The 18,702-nt window shown below is 36.6% G+C and overlaps 2 protein-coding genes and 1 long non-coding RNA gene across 4 annotated transcripts; 2 read left to right on the forward strand and 1 right to left on the reverse strand.

Annotated features, from left to right (window-relative positions):
• Nucleotides 1–6,936: 6,936 nt before the first annotated feature.
• LOC109151048 (putative pentatricopeptide repeat-containing protein At5g52630) lies at nt 6,937–10,164 on the forward strand. The gene is made up of 2 exons (XM_019298954.1): nt 6,937–6,982; nt 7,057–10,164. Exon 2 carries the CDS (start codon nt 7,195–7,197, stop codon nt 9,025–9,027), a length of 1,833 nt encoding a protein of 610 aa, XP_019154499.1. The 5' UTR covers nt 6,937–6,982; nt 7,057–7,194; the 3' UTR covers nt 9,028–10,164.
• A 190-nt stretch (nt 10,165–10,354) lies between these two features.
• On the forward strand, nt 10,355–13,092 carry LOC109153430. 2 transcript variants are annotated; one of them, XR_002049508.1, is made up of 3 exons: nt 10,355–10,503; nt 10,803–10,989; nt 13,080–13,092. It is a non-coding gene; the product is annotated as an uncharacterized LOC109153430 (long non-coding RNA). The 2 variants fall into 2 exon arrangements; XR_002049506.1 differs by lacking the exon at nt 13,080–13,092 and having other exon boundaries at nt 10,357–10,503; nt 10,803–10,994.
• A 1,250-nt stretch (nt 13,093–14,342) lies between these two features.
• Nucleotides 14,343–18,539, reverse strand: LOC109151057 (zinc finger CCCH domain-containing protein 30-like). The gene is made up of 3 exons (XM_019298967.1): nt 18,151–18,539; nt 14,967–17,126; nt 14,343–14,915 (listed from the first exon to the last, which is right to left on the reverse strand). Exons 2-3 carry the CDS (start codon nt 17,033–17,035, stop codon nt 14,900–14,902), a joined length of 2,085 nt encoding a protein of 694 aa, XP_019154512.1. The 5' UTR covers nt 17,036–17,126; nt 18,151–18,539; the 3' UTR covers nt 14,343–14,899.
• Between the last annotated feature and the right edge of the window lie 163 nt (nt 18,540–18,702).

Here is an 18,702-nt window from a genome sequence, read left to right on the forward strand (position 1 = left end):
CAATAAACTATTATTTGCAGATATAGAATATGTCAACAGCAGATACATAATTATGGACATGCATGATCAATAATATAAGATCAACCTCATTCCATGGAGTAGTTATGTTGTGCATCCGTATGCACCATGTATGGTGCATACGGATGCAAAAACGACGTCGTTTTATTAAAAACACGCGTCTCCCCTTTTAAAAAAAAATCAGGTTCGATTCCCAGCAACAGCATTATGTTGTTCATTCATTATGGAATTTTAGTTCATAGATTATGGAATTTTAGTTCATTGATTCTGGAATTATAGTTCATCGATTCTGGAATTATAGTTCATCGATTCTGGAATTGTAGTTCATCGATTCTGAAATTTTAGTTCATAGATTCTGGAATTTTAGTTCATTCATTTTGAAATTTTTAGTTCATAGATTAGATTATGGAATTTTAGTTCATCGATTATGGAATTATAGTTCATCGATTATAGAATTATAGTTCATCGATTATAGAATTATAGTTCATCGATTCTGGAATTTTAGTTCATATGTTGTTGCTGGGAATCGAACCTGATTTTTTTTTTAAGGGGAGACGCGCGTTTTTAATAAAACAACGTCGTTTTTGCATCCGTATGCACCATGCATGGTGCATTGCATGGTGTATACGGATGCAGAGCATAATTTGCCCATTCCATGGTATATATAACAATTGTAATCTTCAAAAGGAGCATTAGATATACAATATTTTATGAACATTTATCGATAAATTAAAACCAAAATCTTGATTACTCAGTAATCCATTTATTCTAGATTTCTAGTTGGACAGGTTATAAGTTCCAGCAAACATCAAATGGACCACAATCTTTTTATAATCAAGTTTGGATTCTCCAACCATTGGCCGTGGCCGGCATCGTTATAAAATCCCAATGTATAGTAACCCATATTATAAATTATAATTAATTAAAGATTGTAAAGTACAAGAAGAAATCATACACTACGGTAGTAGCAAACAGGCAAGTAAGAAATAGTTCAAAAGATGAAACTAGTTAATTGGACTACCTAGTCTTAATTATTTTAATAAAGTGTAAAACAATTATAGTTAAATTAATAATTGATTTAGTGAGAAAACCAATGAAGTGTAGTCTATATAAACAATGAATTGATGAAGTCCAAATGCATCCTAATATCCTATAGTGAGTGGGAAAAATTGTAAGAATAAGAGTGGGAATTGAATTAGAAACCTAGAAAAATTAGTAATGACATTCTTTTCAAACATGAGAGCTTTAGCCACACTAATACTAGTTCTAGGTTTCTTGGGATGTTTTTGTTGTTTTGTAATGGGTCATCCAAATCTTAGTGTTACTACTAAGATTTGTAACGGGGAGCACTATCCACTTGGTAATCTTTTTGGAGAAAGTCTAGATTATGTTTTTGAAGACATGATGAACATGACTCCCAAACAAGTAGGGTACAATTACTATTCAGTTTCTCCGTATTCTAATAATGCTATAGCTTATGGTCATGCCACTTGCAACACTGCTTTATCATATGATGATTGCGAACTTTGTGTTGGTAGTGCTAAAGTTTACTTAAGTCAAGGTTGTTATCGTTGTATTGGAGCTCAAGTTTCATTTGTTGATTGTTCAATGAGGTATGAGAATTACTCATTTTCAATATAGATTTAAATTAAATGTTGCTATGATCAACAAGAAGCTAAAACGGATCACAATATGGATCCAAATCTAGCTTGTTCTTCATGCATTGATTTGAGTTTTTGTTAGTTTCTTGTCACATTTCATTTTATTGTTTCACTTATATGTTCTTGATGATGTTAATTAGTATTTTCATTCACATATGTATCATTGAAAAATTGTTCAGAAGTTCAAAGTGACATTAATTTGAATGAAATTATATTCTGTTATTATATTGTTGATTACTCCATATCTTTTCAATGTTGGTTGCTCAAATTTTTTTTTGAAAGCCAACCGAATCAGATTATATTAGCCATACTAGGCAAAAGAAAGGGAGGAGGATCATCCCTCCAAACAGAACGCGCCAAAGTTGCGCTTACATGCTTAGCTAGAGCATGAGCTGCCCGATTTGCATCCCTGCTAACATGTTTCACCACAGGGTTCGTCATGAAAGTAAGTAAACGATTACAAGATAGCAATACAAAACCAAGATAAGAACGAAAAGAACTAGCTTGTCTTAAATTTGAAACTAAAACCAAACTATCTGAGCATAAAGTGACTGCAGTATAACCATTGTCTTTCAACCATGATAAAGCTTCACACATTGCCAATGCCTCTGCCAAGACAGGATCATACGCACAAGATAACGGGTCATTCGCCGCTGTCATAAAAGATCCATCCGCATCATATATAATGAATCCATACGAGGGTGCATGCTGTGGACCATGAAAACCTGCATCTACAAAACAGATTACACCAGATGATGAATAGGGATCCGGTTCCGGTTGCATGTACTGGCTGTACTGGCGGGTTTCGGACATGATGGTGACAATTTACCTTCCACGCCTCCCACCTAACTGCACTACCACATAAAAGTGTTCTCGGGTATGGCAAAAAACCCTCCCATACTGCTGCATTCCTGGTAGTCCATATGTCATATAGTAAACCACAAATCCTCCCTTTGGTGTCTGGAGTGTTTGCCGGTTCAGCAAGCCATCCTTCCACCCATTGATTAAAACTCCTGCCGTTAAAAGATAGAACAGGCAATTGAGACAATGACCAAACATGTGATGCAAAAAAATAGGAACATAAAGCATGCATAACATTTTCCCCTTCCAATCCACACGATGGGCATACATTAATAATATCCACCATGCGCACAATCAAATTATCCAACGTAGGCAGAATATTCAATAAGGCTCTCCACAGGAAGATTTTCCACTTAGGCGGTACCTGTAACCTCCATAGCAAACCCCAAACCTCCGTGGTTGGGGTATCTTGTTCAACCAGCCTTCTATACCCATCTTTCACTGAATAGCAACCCCTTAAATCCCGTTCCCAAAACCACATGTCCTCAAAGTCCGCATTAATTGGCAGCCGTTTAATCAACTCCACATCACGAGACGCAAAAAGCTGATTTATTAAACCCTCATTCCACATGTTAGCATCATTATCAATCAAATCTGCAACCAGCAAGTCATGATTGACACTCTGGTGGGTCAAACCCACATAGAGGTCATGCGCATCAGGTAGCCAAGGATGTGACCAGGCTTTAGTAGTCCTTCCATCCCCAATCCTCCGCCTGCACCCAGACCTTACCAACTCCTGACTAGCCATTATACTTCTCCAAACATAGCTCGGATTACCACCCAAAACAGCTTCATAAAAAGAAGTAGTAGGATAATACCTGGCCTTAAAAACCTGCGCTAACAAAGAATTAGGATTCGTTAACAGTCGCCACCCTTGCTTAGCCAGCAAAGCCACATTAAATTCATGCAAGCGTTTAAAGCCTAATCCACCATACTTCTTCGGGGCACACATTCTGTCCCAGGCTAACCAATGGATACTCCTTTCAGCTCCTTTCGTACCCCACCAGTACCTGTTCATCAACCTTTCAAGAGCAGCACAAAGAGTTTTAGGAAGTAAATATATGCTCATTGTATATGTGGGCATAGCCTGCGCAACACTTTTCAGCAGTACCTCCTTACCGGCTTTAGATAAAAGCATTTTGTTCCAAGAACCAAATCTCTGTTTCAACTTCTGCTCAACATAAGCAAAAACAGCCTTTCTATTTCTGCCTACCACTGAAGGTAGACCAAGATACTTACCAAAATCATCAGCCTGGGCAACCCCCAAAGTTCCAGCAACAAGATCCCTATCACCAACATATGTATTACGACTAAACGTAATGCTAGACTTGTGAAAATTGACTGCCTGCCCCGAAAATGTCTCATACACACTTAAGCACTTCTTAACCTCCAATGTCTCCTGCAAATTAGCTTTAAAGAAAAGCAAACTGTCATCTGCAAAAAAAACAGGTGAGAGATAGGAGGTGCTCCCCGAGCCACCCTGCAACCATGAATAAGCCCTTTAGACTGAGAATCCTGCAACAACAATGACAGACCCTCAGCACATAAGATGAATAAATAGGGCGATAAGAGATCACCCTGTCTTAACCCCGGGTTGCTCAAATAATCCAAAGAAAAGAATAAAATACTAGTTATAGACTACAAATTAACAGATATGAAAAATATTATAAAATTATTCTACTTTAGTAAAATTTTGTTCATGTGCGATAAGCTTGATCAAAAGGGTGCTGACAAAAATTAAACATGTGATCTTTAACTCTTTAAGTATAAAAGTTATGTTTTACTCACTTGACTACTCCTCTCAAAGTAAAATGTGCCGATTTTTAATTCTAATGTTGGGTCACTATTTGAGGTTCGCACAAATAATATTTTTATAGAGACGGAAATCAATTTGACTCATCCAAATAGAAAGTAAATTCTAATGAAAATTATATTACAAAATAGTCACTTTAAATGTTATTTTAAATCAATTTTTAAACAATATTCACATAAATAAAAATTGATTTATTTTCATGACTAAAAAAATGACACAATAGTGTTCAACATACGATCCTTGCATATTTACTTCATTGACTAATCAGGAAAATGTTGTGTTCGAACCCAACTGTCTCTTGCGTAAATGATGATATATCTTTCACAAAAATTTGTAAACATTTGTTCAATTCTCATGGGTTTGTCGTTTTATGAGAGTATCTAAAGAATTAAGCATGCCCAATTCTCTTTTGAAGCAACTCTACTCCCCTCTCACATAGATGATTTGAGAGTCCCTGTGATTATTATATTTAGAAATAAGGGTCAAATAAGTCATCGAATTGCACACAATAATGTAATTAAGCCACTGAACTTAAAAAAACAACAATTGTATCGTTAAACTAACAAATTTCATACAATTAGTCTAATTTACAGATTAGTAACAGGTCATCGCAAATTTAAAATATTTTTTAAAAATTATTATTTAAAAATAATTATTTTAAATTTTTTTTTTTTAAAAAAAACACGTCTTTGGCCATGGAGACGAAGAAACTCTGGCCAGAGACGAAGAAAGTTTCTTCGTCTCCGGCGGAGACGTGTTTTTAAAAAAATAATAATAATTTTTTAAAAAATATTTTAAATTTGGGGTGACCTGCTACTAACTTGTAAAACTTGTAAATTGGACTAATTGAATGGAATTGGTTAGTTTAGGGACCCAATTGTTGTTTTTTTAAAGTTCAGTGGTCTAATTGTAATATTGTGTGCAATTCAATGGTTTATTTGACCTTTATTCCTTATATTTATATGATTTTATATGAAAATAAAAATGATATAGGGACCAGTATGGTGTAAAATTCATGTCATGTGTCATGATTTTAGTGATAGAAGATGAAGTAATAAAAATAGGAAAAATACTATGAAGACTTTCATTATTTACTCTTAACTTCTATTGATACTAATATTTTATCCGCGCGATGCATGGTATGAAAAATATAAATACAAATGTTATAGTCTCATATCAACCGTTAGTAGTTAATTTATAACATTTTTCTAAATGACTACAAATTAAAATTTTTAAACTATTTGAATTGCTAACTCTTGAAGAAGCAATATACAAATGAGTATACATTTCCCAAACCTTGCTCCCCATGAGAGTGGAGCAGCTACATGCAAAATATACATGTTTTAAAAACATTTTATTGATGTCTGGAAATATAAATATAGAATAGGTAGACGATGATAAAAATAGTTTGATGCTTTATTTTTTTTTTTTTCTTTTTTGAAATCTAAGTATGTAAGATAACATATTCTAGAAGTTAGGTGAATTTTTTTTTAGCCTATTCTTTCTGTGGCTTATAAGCATTTCTAAGTGTTCATTTTACAAACTTTTTTCCCATCAGAGTGGAGCAGTTTAGTGCTCAATATACATGTTTTTTAAACATTTTGCTCAAAGAAGCTCAAATTATTGGTTTTATTCCCATTCCAGTTCAACACAGAAAGACTACGGCTATGTTTGGCAAACCTATCTGAAAAGGTAGATGAAAGCTTAAAAGAAGTTGAAAGTTGAAAAGTTATAAGCTATGAGCTTTGGCGTTTTGACTAAGGTCAAAACGCCAAAATGGTGGATCCGCCAAAATTTTGGCAGATCCTCCATTTACCAAACATGGCCGAAAACTGAAGAGCGGTTAAGTTAGTTGTTATGCTTGAAAGTGTTTGGTAAAATTAGCTTTTTTGATAAGTTGATAAATGTAAAAAAAAAAAAAAAAAAAACAAAAAATGACATCTTCACAAAATTTAAATTAGTTTGTTTACATATTAAAATTTAACATTGTCTTCAAAAAAATTTAACATTTTGAAATAAAATTATTAGCATAATCATGATCTAGCATCACATAATGAAGTAGCAATATTGTTGCGAATCTCCTTCATCTAATAATAATAATAATTATTATTATTATTATTATGATGGTGAAAGTTGCGGATAAAAGAGAAGAAAAAATTTTAATTGAGAAGGATAAATGATGTCATTTCTTTAAAATAATAAAGACAAAGATGAAAAATAAGTTAAGAAGCTACTAGCTTATTTTGAACTGATACTTATTTCAAAATAATCTCTTATTTTGAGTGACGAGCTTATTTTAAAAACATTACCAAACAGAATTTATTAGTAACTTAAAATAAGCTATAAGCTCCTAAATAAGCTCTACCCAAAGATAGCCATACATCTTCCTTAGAAAGACAATACAATATCTGAAACTCATGGTGCAGCTGCTGGGTTTTTATTTTGCCAGCTTTAACTTGCCTTTTTGAGGAAGCTCTTTCTTTTCGTTTAATACAGCAAGATCCAATGCATAATAAGGACCTTATTTCTTTTTTGAAAGAGCTATTTGGTGTTAAACCCATAATAATAGAAAAGGAATATCATTGATTCTACGACTTCATTGCTAGAAAGAAATTCATACTCTGATTCGGTAAGTTTTCTATATTAATCAATTGTTATGCATGCTTTTAAATAAATTATCTAATATTTTGCTTTGAAATATAGCATGTTTATGGGGAGTATATTACAAAATCTGAGGGTTTGACTGGTGGAGTTGACGAATTTGCCTCCGGCGAGCAGTCGAACACTGCATTCATTCATTCAGCTAATGCCAATGAAGGAAATCGCTCTCTGAAACTTCCAATGAGCCAACCACTTCTCCAAGAGTCTCTCGAGCCGCCTCGACCATTACCTTGCATACGCTTCTCAAAACCCCACAACCCTCTAATCGATCACAGCTTCGAGCAGAACTACAGAACCACGTGCACTCTCCTCCTCTCCCAAACCCGCTCGAGGTTCCTCCCGAAAGGCCTGGCCTTGCATGCCCACATCATCAAGTCCGGAATCAGTGCAGTTCCGCTCGTCTGCCACCACCTCATTAACTTCTACTCCAAGCTCCAGTGCCCAGTTGAGTCTACGATCGTCTTTGGCGAAGCGCCGGTGAAGTCACCCACCACATGGAGCTCCGTTATCTCTTCGCTGGCCCAGAACGAGTCCCCGTGCTTAGCTCTTCAGTATTTTCGCGAAATGATACGTTCTGGTGTCAGACCCGACGATCATACTTTCCCGTGTGCTACGAAATCTTCCGCCATGCTTTCGGATTATCATATCGGGGGAATGGTACATTGCTTTTCTGTGAAGACAGGGTTTGATTCGGACGTGTTTGTTGGGAGTTCTCTGGTGGATATGTACGCTAAGTGCGGGAAGATAGATATAGCTCGGAAGGTGTTCGATGAAATGCCTGAGAGGAATGTGGTTTCTTGGAGTGGGATGATATGTGGGTATGCTCTGATAGGCGAGGATGATGAGGCTTTAAGGCTTTTCAAGGAAGCGTTAGTGGAAGATTTGGATGTCAATGATTTCACATATTCAAGTGTGATTCGAGTATGTGGTAATTCCACTCTGCTTGAGTTAGGGAAGCAGATACATGGGTTGTGCTTGAAAACAAGCTATGATTCATCGAGTTTTGTGGGAAGCTCGTTAATATCTTTGTACTCTAAGTGTGGACTTGTAGAAGGTGCTTATCAAGTTTTTGATGAGGTGCCGGTCAAGAATTTGGGTATGTGGAATGCAATGTCTATAGCCTGTGCTCAACACGGGCACACCAAGAAGGTTTTTGACTTGTTCACACAGATTGAAAGAGCTGGGCTGAAGCCAAATTTTATTACATTTTTGTGTGTGCTCTATGCTTGTAGCCATGCAGGGCTGGTTCAAGAAGGGAAACACTATTTTGGGTTGATGAAAGATTATGGGATTGAGCCAGGCGATCAGCATTTTGCTTCGTTCGTTGACTGCCTTGGCCGAGCTGGAAAATTACAAGAGGCTTTAAAAGTTGTTGAAGAAATGCCCATGCAACCTACAGAATCTGTTTGGGGAGCATTATTGACTGGCTGTCGCATTCATCGCAACACTGAATTGGCAGCTTATGTGGCTGATAGGGTTTTTGAGTTAGGTCCCGTGAGTCCAGGCCTACATGTGCTATTATCCAATACTTATGCGGCTGCTGGTAGATATGAAGATGCAGCGAAAGCTAGGAAGATGCTGAGGGAACAAGGGGTGAGAAAGGAAACAGGTTTGAGTTGGGTTGAAGAGGGGAACAGGGTGCACACATTTGCTACTGGTGATAGGCGCCATGCGAAATATAAGGAGATTTACCAAAAGTTGGAAGAATTAGGGGATGAAATGGAGAGAGCTGGTTATGTTGCAGATACAAATTTTGTGTTGCAACAAGTGGGTGACCAAGAGAGGAGCGAGGCGATCAGGTATCACAGTGAAAGAATAGCCATTGCTTTTGCACTCATCACATTTCCACCTGAAAGGCCAATTAGAGTTATGAAAAACTTGCGTGTTTGTGGCGATTGTCACAATGCTATGAAGTTTATGTCCAAGTGCACAGGAAGAATAATCATTGTGAGAGATAATAATCGATTTCATCGATTTGAGAATGGCAAATGCACGTGTGGCGACTATTGGTGACTGAAGAATTTGTACATATTAAGGAGCTTTGATTCATGTGATTTTGTTTCACTGCTATTGATGAGGCTGGAAAATTCCTGGGTTTTGAGATGACATGGATATTGGCATGAAGGTGATATGGATTGTCAGCTCCTCTAGTGTCAAAATTCTGCTATGTCAGATCTTTTCCTACAACTGAATCTGCTATAAGTACCCAATTTGGTGTGGATCAGTGGATGACTATTAATGCTAGAACATTGGATTTTCCTTTCCTCTATTGGTTCTGAAATTAAAGCAATAGGTTTTTAGAAGTCTGTACAAAGTTGAAGGTTTTGGGTTTCTCTTTTCCCTTGGCTACATCCATTTATCATAGAAGTCTGTGTAAAGAACCTAGCCAGAGGTAGAATTTTTCATAGAATTGAGTTCCTACTGCTGGCTATGTGTTTGGCTACTTTCCGTTGCACATTCTCTGTTTCTTTGAAGCTTAATTGGTCTATCTTGGAGGAATTAAAAGAAATGGAATCTGAGACACTAGCTGTTCATTATCAACCAAATAAACTTCAAAGACTTCTTTCCACTATTGCGCCTGTGCTATTGATTGCAGTAGGATATGTGGACCCCGGCAAATGGGCTGTATTCGTTGAAGGAGGTGCCCGTTGTGGGGTTGATTTGATGATTGTGTTACTTCTGTTTAATTTAGGAGCAATTTTGTGTCAGTACTTGTCAGCTCGTATTGCAGTGGTTACAGGTAGAGATCTTGCCCAGGTATGGATCTCAATTTGCTATTTTCTTCTTGTCGTTGACATTATCATTGAGCAACCTTATAAGCTTAACAATTTGATGTTAGATTGTTTGAACAATTTTCTTGGCCTTGCAATATAGCATCTGAAATCCCTCCATTCTAAGGACATATTTAATTCTATGCCATCTCATTCATTGCAATTATTGAACACATTCAAAGGGAATTCTAGGTTATATTTGTAAAACCATGGTGCCTAATAGGATCATAATTCATTTTGGTTGGAGATTTCTTTCTTCTCTCCTCTTTCAATGACTGTTGCCATGCTAAATTGACAGATCCACCCTATTTTTTTAATTCAATCCTCACTGCCAGGCAATGAACAAAATATTCCTTATTCTTCCGCTTCTCTTTTTTCTTTGAAGTTTTTCTGTTACTGGTGAACCAAGCAATAACTCCTTTGAACTTGGTGATATCAAAGATATGCAGACATGCAGTGAGGAGTATGACAAAGTTACATGCATATTTCTTGGAGTTCAAGCTGAGATTTCAGTTATTGCATTGCACTGTTCATTTATGTAGTTTTTTTTTTTTTTCTCTTTAGCTACTTTTGGCTAATCCTGTGCTTAAAATTTGCAATCTGATAGGTTTTGGGCACTGCATATGGGCTAAAGGCTGTGTTTGGATTTGACTTACTTAGTTGCATCTTTCTGACAGCAACTAATGCTGTTTTGTTACCACTCATTTCTTCTCTCGTAGTAAGCCGCTTATCTTAAAATAGTCTCATAATTAACATATGTTTTAAAGTGATGAGCCTCTCATAGCCTTTAAATACAGAAGCTCTTGTAATGTTTCATTTAAGTTATTAAGCAATCCATCTATTATCATATTGTATAACTCATTGTCTTATTATTTTTATTTTTATTATTATCTGTTCTTCACTTGTAGCTTTTGTCTTTACTGACAAGTGATGGCTCTTAGCCATCCTCCAAACTAACTATTTTTTCTTTTTCTTAACGGGACTGATAAAGCTAATTTCATATTATTTTTATTTTAGGATAATGGCAGTGCAAGATTCCTAAGCGTTTGCTGGGCAAGCTTCATACTACTTTCTTTTGTTATTCGAATGATAATAAGTCAAACTGAAAATCCATTATCCTGGGTGCCAGAAGAGGTGACAAAAGAGGTGTCTGCAAATAGTCAGTTTTCGAGTTTTGAGGGTCCTGGATCATTTAAGAGTATCAGTGGAGGGTCCTGGATCATTTAAGAGTATCAGTGGAAAAAAACGATGATATAGGGAATGGCACTGGAAGTTTATCCAGATCAGGACTTGGTCGTGCAGCAAGGCGGCACTTAACTGTAGTTCTTGATGAGTTTTGGGGACAGTTGTTTGATTCTCACGGGCAGGCCACTCAAGAAGCAAAGTCAAAGAAACTAGATATATTGCTTGGCGTGGAGTCAAAGATGGATCCTAAACCTCCTTCTGGATCCCTGAAATTAGAAAGCATTCGGAAGGAGTCTAATGCATATTTATCATCTATGAGTGTATTAGGGTCAGGAGATTTGTTGATAAATTCAAATTTGTATTCCCACAAGCAGCAAATGGGAAAATTTGGTGATGAGTCAGCTTATGGAGCTCCTCAGAAGGATCCATATTCATCTCAGTCTGCTCACTTGCAATTGTTAGATCCATATGTTGTCCCAAGCATATTTAGTAAGATCTTGATCTTTGGGGTATCTCTGGGATGCATGTATATATACTCCTTATGTTGCCAATATTATGGTTATATTGGCAAAGGAGGATCTCTGTGACTTTGCTTGGGGGATTGCAAGAAAGTTTGACTGGAAGGTGCAAGTAAAGCAATTGAATTACCACTTCATCTTCAACAAAATTAGAGCCTTCAAACTGCATTTACACCCAGCTTAGATTCATATATTTCATTATATGAATGAAAAGTTGGAGAAGGGAACAGTATCTTTTAATGGGATCTGTCAGAGTTAAATTACTATATTATTATTCAATATTATATTATGTAGCATCTGTATAAACTACATTTGTTAATCATTTTTATGAAAAATAGTTTTTAATAATAATAGTCTATCAATTTGGTGATGATTTTAAGGCTTTGAAAGGAACAGATAACAGATCAAACCTAATCTGGAAAAATCCCATGTGTAAATTCAAATTCCTATCACTTGAAAATTAATAAATACATGCTCTATTTCCATTTCTAGTTGATTTTTTGGTCACCAAAACCTTGGATCTTGGAACATTATCCCTTTGATAATCATCAAACCCCTCAAACAAGTATACCAAATACCTCACACTGCTCAACTCCCCCTGAATCAATCATTATAGTCCAAATCAAACTAACCTTAAATTTGAAAGTGAAGATGACATATTCTTTTTACTCTTCTTTGGTTCTAACCTTTTTTAATCCAACAACTATTATAATCCTTTCCGCTAAAGTTTGGAGGCAAGAAATAGACAAAAATAACCTTGAAAAATGTTGGTTCCTATGCCTCTATGAGTTCTGGTTGGATATATGGTCGGAATGATTTAGATTACTAATTATTTTTAAATGCACATTAAATGTGATAATTTTAAAAATAGAAAATTAAAAGTGTGAATTTTTTTCTGAGTGGTTCAAAAATTGACTATTCCATTCCCCCTTCTACTGGCAAGACATGAGAACCAGAAATCTTTAGTTATTGATTACTACCCAATTTATCAATCTATTCATTCACTCAGTCTTTTTTTTTTTTTTCTTTTTAAATAATAAATGTAAGCAGTCCCACAAACTTGAGTTATTTAATGTGAACCCCCAAACAAGTAACCACAATAATTACCTTTCTATTTATAATGGCATGACACATCCTTTTCACCAAACACCCAATCGAGGGATGCCAATTTTTTAACAGAAAAGAGGGAATAAATATATAAATATATATATTATTAACATTTTTTTTTTTTGCTTATTTTTCTAAAAATGAGAAACTATACAACAGCATATCTTGTTTGGAGTAATAGTATGTAAACAATTATTGTAAATTTCTGTTATTAAGTCAGTGACAAATTTACTAGTGTCATTATGTACGCTAATTTAATTTTAATTTTTTAAATATTTATTAATTATTCGTAAAGTAGTTGATTTTATCACGAATTATCAAATAGTCATATAAAACATGTTTAAATTTACACGCAAAACTTTATATACTTATCTTTTAAAAAAAGTGAAGTTATTGCATAATCACAAAAAGCTTAGGTGAGTTTCTAGTTTCTTTCTCCACCCTTCTTTCTTTGCCATTTTGTTTAACATTCTCTTTTTGTGAGATGGAAAAAAATGTCATTTCTTGCCAATTTCTTCTGATTTATGTTTTTAATATAATGGGTGGTGTCACCATCAAAGTCATAGTTCCTACCTAAGTTTCCATTTAATAATTCCACTTCTTATCATCTTGCTTTTAATAATTCTTATAAATAAGAATAATTCTTTTACTGTTAAAAAGTTGTTTTTTTTTTTCTTTTTTAAAGACGGTTTGTCCAGTTTTTAAATAGTTGAGAAACTAAGTAGAGAATAAAAACAATGACATTACACGACTCCTTTCGAATTGATTAATTTATAAAACGACAAAAATACTTTTTGAAAAGAGTTTAGAATTAAATTCAGATTGAAAAAGAATCCTTACCTTTTTATTAGAAGGTAATTACAATATCATCATATCTTAGAAAACAAGATTCATTATTCCTATGCCATAAAAAAAAAATTAAAAAATGTTAAAAATCACCTAGCATCTAATCCCCATGAGAGAGGTAGAATCCAAATGAGTTGTACACATCCTTTCTCCCCATCCTCTTCTCCTTGTCCACATCCTCCACAAACCCCAAATCCTACTTTTGAGATTTGGAATTCCACTACAATTTAGGTTCCCATGCCTTGTTGATGAATCCACTCAAAAGCCTATGTTACCAATAAGTAAACCTAACCATTTTGCTTTCTTTCTATTTGTCATTATTCATTATTTATTTTTACGAAAAATTTATTAACAGAAAAGATTGAATTCCAACCCCGAGAGCTTCCGTCTACACCTCCTGACCTTGAAGTCTTAGTGAATGAAGTAAATCTCGGGATACGCTCTGACAGTGTACAAGTTCCCCAAAGTACTTGTACACACTGTCCATAGCATGACTAGTTCCACAACATTTTGAACCCTGCATCTTGTGTTTGCCAACGAAGTAAAGTTATTAACTTCTTTGAATTCAGCCCAGATAAGATACTAAACACAACGGAGTAAAGTTATTTAACTTCTTTAGATTCAGCTCAGGTGAGATACTAAAGATGTTGGTTGCTGGTTGCCGATGAAGCAAAATTATTAACTTCTTTGGATTAATCATGTGATGTTATTTACTTATTTTACCCTCTTAATTATTTCCTTTTTTCAACCACATGACATGGAATTGTATGGCATTATTGTTCCCTTGCCAATTTTGCATAAAGAAGGGATCAAGATTCTTGATCTGAAATTTGGCCTGTCATATAATGGTGCTGTAAGCATAAAGCATGATAAGGGTATTGAAGGATATGATGTAGAATAAAATAAAAGCATCCATACATTACATCAAGATAAAGAGATGAATGCCATTTGCTTACAAGTTACATCAATACTGTCTAATTATTCCCATCCATCCATCTTCTTTACTACAACACACTTTCTTGCACTACAAAATAAGTACTCCAAGCCATCCACATGGTGTTTATCTTTCATTTCATTTCATTTTATATATATTATTTTCCCTGTCTGTAACTAAAGTGACAGTAGCAAGCAGATGAGTTCCATGCTGCCAACTATTTCCAGCCAAACTGAGGGAGAATCCAAGAAGTTAACATTTTATAAACTTTCAAATAACTTCATGTCAATGTCCATATGAAAAATGAAATATCATTCTAATCATACCTACAATTAAAAATATTGGAGAAAAATGGCCCTAGTAGACTGGGTGGGTCATGATTCATAGATATAACCCAGTAATCTTCTTCTACTATCTGCTGCTGCTTCAATTAATAAAATTAAATAGCTAAAGAAATAATAAATATCTTCCCATTTTTCGGGCCTCCTTTCTTCGTTAGCTGCTTCTTGGATTAAGTTACCTAGCTAGATAGGTCCCAAACTGCTTCAGGAAAAACTCTAATGAAAAGGAGGGAAGTTCGAGGGGGTTTACTGAGCCATCAACTGATCAAGATGCATCTGCTCCAGCCATGCATTCAATGTAGATTGATCGATTTGATCTATCTGGGAATTTGATGATGATCCCTCAGCTGAAGTTGCACCAAATCCTGCAATGTGTGGACTTGATTTATCTTTCATTTCTTGTGGAGATTCTTTGACAAGAGACTGAACCCATGAGAGATCAGGCTCCTCTCCATTGTTTGCTAGCTCAAATGATGATGATCTCCTAAGCTTACCGAATTCCTCGGACTTTACTGCCCAGTCAGGCTTTCCTTCAGAAGGCCCCCATTTTGACCAAGAATCTGAAGAAAAATCAACAGGACCGGAGGCATTGGAGCCAAGGTCACGTGAACTGAGGCTCCTAAATTGCTGTTGCTTCTCACGTTGAGCAAGTAGTGAGACACGGGAACTCAGTGGTGAGATAGGGTCCATAATTCGAGGAGACATTCTCCCTGAAGATTGAACTCCAAAAGATGCCTGCAAAAGCGAGTTATCTGTGTTTTTTGGCGAAAAGTTTGTGTTGATCGGAGATAACATGCTCTGCTGCTGCTGTTGGAACTGGTTGAGAACTGCTGATTTATGGGTAGGAGAAAAACAAGCCTGAGCCAATGCTTGATCAGAATATCCAGAAGATGAACTCTCAGCGGAGAAAAGATCATCAAGATTGGAAGGTGCTAAGGTTTTTGAACGAGCTGATCGGCTCAAAGAATGGGATAGGCACGAGAGTTCATTTAGGAGCTGCTTTTGTTGCACATCAAAATCTGGCAAGTTACTCGGTTGTTCACAAGGGATGTCTCTTGCATGCAATGAGGATCGCAAGCGACTGGACTGGAAATTGCTCCCGGGAAGATGCAACGTAGGGACATTTTGTTGGGGCCATCCCATGTTTGAAAGGCCATTGTTCGAAGGAGACATGGGTGGAGTGAATGGCGATGGAGACATGACGGAGACGGAGGAAGGAGAGCCCGGGATGAGCCCCATGGCTGCAGCGAAATCCATAGCATTGGCAGCTGAGGTATTTGAGCCCCGGGGCGAGGGAACAGCAGATCCAGTCGAGACGTACAAGGGCCTAAGTTCGTCTTGTGTGTGGGCAAAGAAACAAACTCTTCGGTTACACTTTATACCGTCTTTGCAAAGTCGAGTCCTATATTGAGCAGGGTGCAGCCAACATTCGAAAACGCCATGAGCGTATTCACACATGTCCCCCCTCCGGCAAGCTCCCTTGCGAAAGTCGGGGCATGGCACACAGCTGTAGTGGTATTTTCTCGGGTCCCTTCGTCGAGCATTTTCGCCCGGATGCACGAATGGACATTCGGTCCAATCATGGGAATATGCACGGGAGCAAGGTCGGATCTTGAACGAGAACATCCTGAACTCGTCTGTCGAATAGATGCTGTTCTTGATGTCGGGCAACGAAGGGTCAATTGGGTATTCTTTCTTCTCCGAAGCATTGAACTTCTCACTCTTGGGCGACGAAGTTGAGTCCGAAGCAGATGATGGAGATTGGTTCCCAGAAGAAGGCGACAGAGGTGGAGAATTCGAGCTCGAATTGGTCGTTACCACGCTTAGCTTCTGCTCCACAATAGAATCAGACCCGAGCAAGCTCTCAAGGCCCAATTTCGTCGCCAGAAATTTCGGAGAGACAGCAAGAACATCACGAGGACGATACCCATTAGCATCTGCCAATTTCGGGTCAGCACCCGCCTCCAAAAGCAGTTTCATAGCATCCAAAGCATCCCGAGACCCACCAGACGCAGCACAGTGAAGAGCAGTGGTCTTATCTCGACCACAGGACCGGTTCACATCGATTTCGGGTAAAGAAAGGATCAGTTTTAGAACATCAATGCTGCCATAAGTTGCAGCAACCATCAAAGGCGTTCTATGCTCAAGAACCATTTGCTTCGAGCCCTTTTGCCGCCCATACCACTGTCCAACTTCATCAATACTAGACGGATCACTGCCAATCCATCTCTTAACGCCTTCTATGTCATTGTTGGCAGCAAGTTCAAGCAAACTCGAAAAAGTATCCTCAGTTTCGACTGTCAAATGATTTATGTTCATGATTGTGGCTAAACTATTATCAACGGTGATTCATATAACCTGGTTTCCAACAACTCTAATCGATAGCACATACTTTCATCTCACGATCCAACTGAAAATAAAAACCTAGCATTAGTATCAAAACCCAGCCAATAATATTATACCCACGAAACCAAATCAACCCATAGCTTTAGAATGGTAATTCGCATTGCTATAAATGCACACAACACACCATTTATTCGATAACTCAGATTCTTGATACACATACAGACCCTTGATCAAATAACACAGAAATTTAAGAAGCTACTGCATCTTCAGTATGATTCTAATTGTAATAAAGGAGAGAAACCCAATAGCAATAACTTTAGATTGAGGAAAATGCCTTTTTTTGGTTGCTAAGAAGCTGAGAGAAGATAATATGATATGCTTATCCAATCTGAAGCCCTTTCCCTTTCCCTTGTGTTCTTACTCCCAAGAAAACAGATGAAGGCAACAGTGATGCAGAGGAAGAATAGTTAGGAAAAAGGTTGGAATCCAGATAGCATATGGCTGGAGAAACCTTATCACCATCCAAAACAAAATTTTAATTTTCAAGAATCAAAAACAAAAGATTCCATTGTGAAATTAAACATTCCCTTTGACTTCTTCATTTATCTCGGAAACCAGGCAGACTGCCCCAAAGACATGAAATCTACTAAAACCCCCACACCCAGAAAAAAAACAAATAAATTGGAAAAAAACAATAATCAAAGATAATCTAGTTATATATCTATAGATAAACCCAATAAAAAAAAAAACACGGCAAAAAGTCAAAAAACATCAGAAAAGCATACAATATTATGGATTAATCTAGAAAGAAACAGAGAATCTTTGTCCAAAAATCATAAAAATGTAAACTTTGATAGTTTTGCATATTTACCTATTCATGTATAGACATGTTATACACTAATAACATAGTACGGAATACATGTATATGCACACACTCAAAGCAAAATACTAACAGTAAAGCAAACACACACAAACGAACCCAAGATTGAGAAGCAGAAGCAGTAAAGCCTGCAAGTGACCATGCTTTGTATATACAAAAAACACACACAGATATACTCAAGAACACCATACTGGAATTGGAGTGGTACCATTTGTTTGTCTCCCCAGATTATATTCCCAGCTAGTGAGAAGAAAAAGAAGAGCCCTCCAGTGGCTGCAACTCCTCCATTTCTTGTTCCTTTGCTCCTGTGGCTGTACCTATAGACAGAAGGGGCGGAAGTTTTGCAGATCTAGAGAGAGAAAGAAGAGGAGAGGAACGAGAAAGTTGTGATAACCCAAGAAGATGGAGGAGGGGGAGGAGGAAGAGGAGGAGCTGCTGCTGCTGCTTTTTTCTTCGCCATTTCCTATGCTCTCTCTTTCTCTCTCCCTTCTTTTCTTTTTAACTGATGAATACCACCATTATTTTTAACAATTATTACATTAATAATTTTAGTGCCACTACAGACTAATTCTCTTTCTCTCTCTCTCTCGTGTTGGAGTAATCGCCTATATAATAGACACCATTTATATATTGCTTTCCGAGAATATTACTACTACTTAATTTTAGGAATTTTATTATAAGGTATAAATATATGGTATCAAACACAACCTTTTGTTAGTACGAAGTTGTAGTTTTAATTGGTCACGTTCCTTTTGGTACT

This window comes from Ipomoea nil, unplaced genomic scaffold (genome assembly GCF_001879475.1).
Source record: "Ipomoea nil cultivar Tokyo-kokei standard unplaced genomic scaffold, Asagao_1.1 scaffold0268, whole genome shotgun sequence".
NCBI classification, from domain to species: Eukaryota; Viridiplantae; Streptophyta; class Magnoliopsida; order Solanales; family Convolvulaceae; genus Ipomoea; species Ipomoea nil.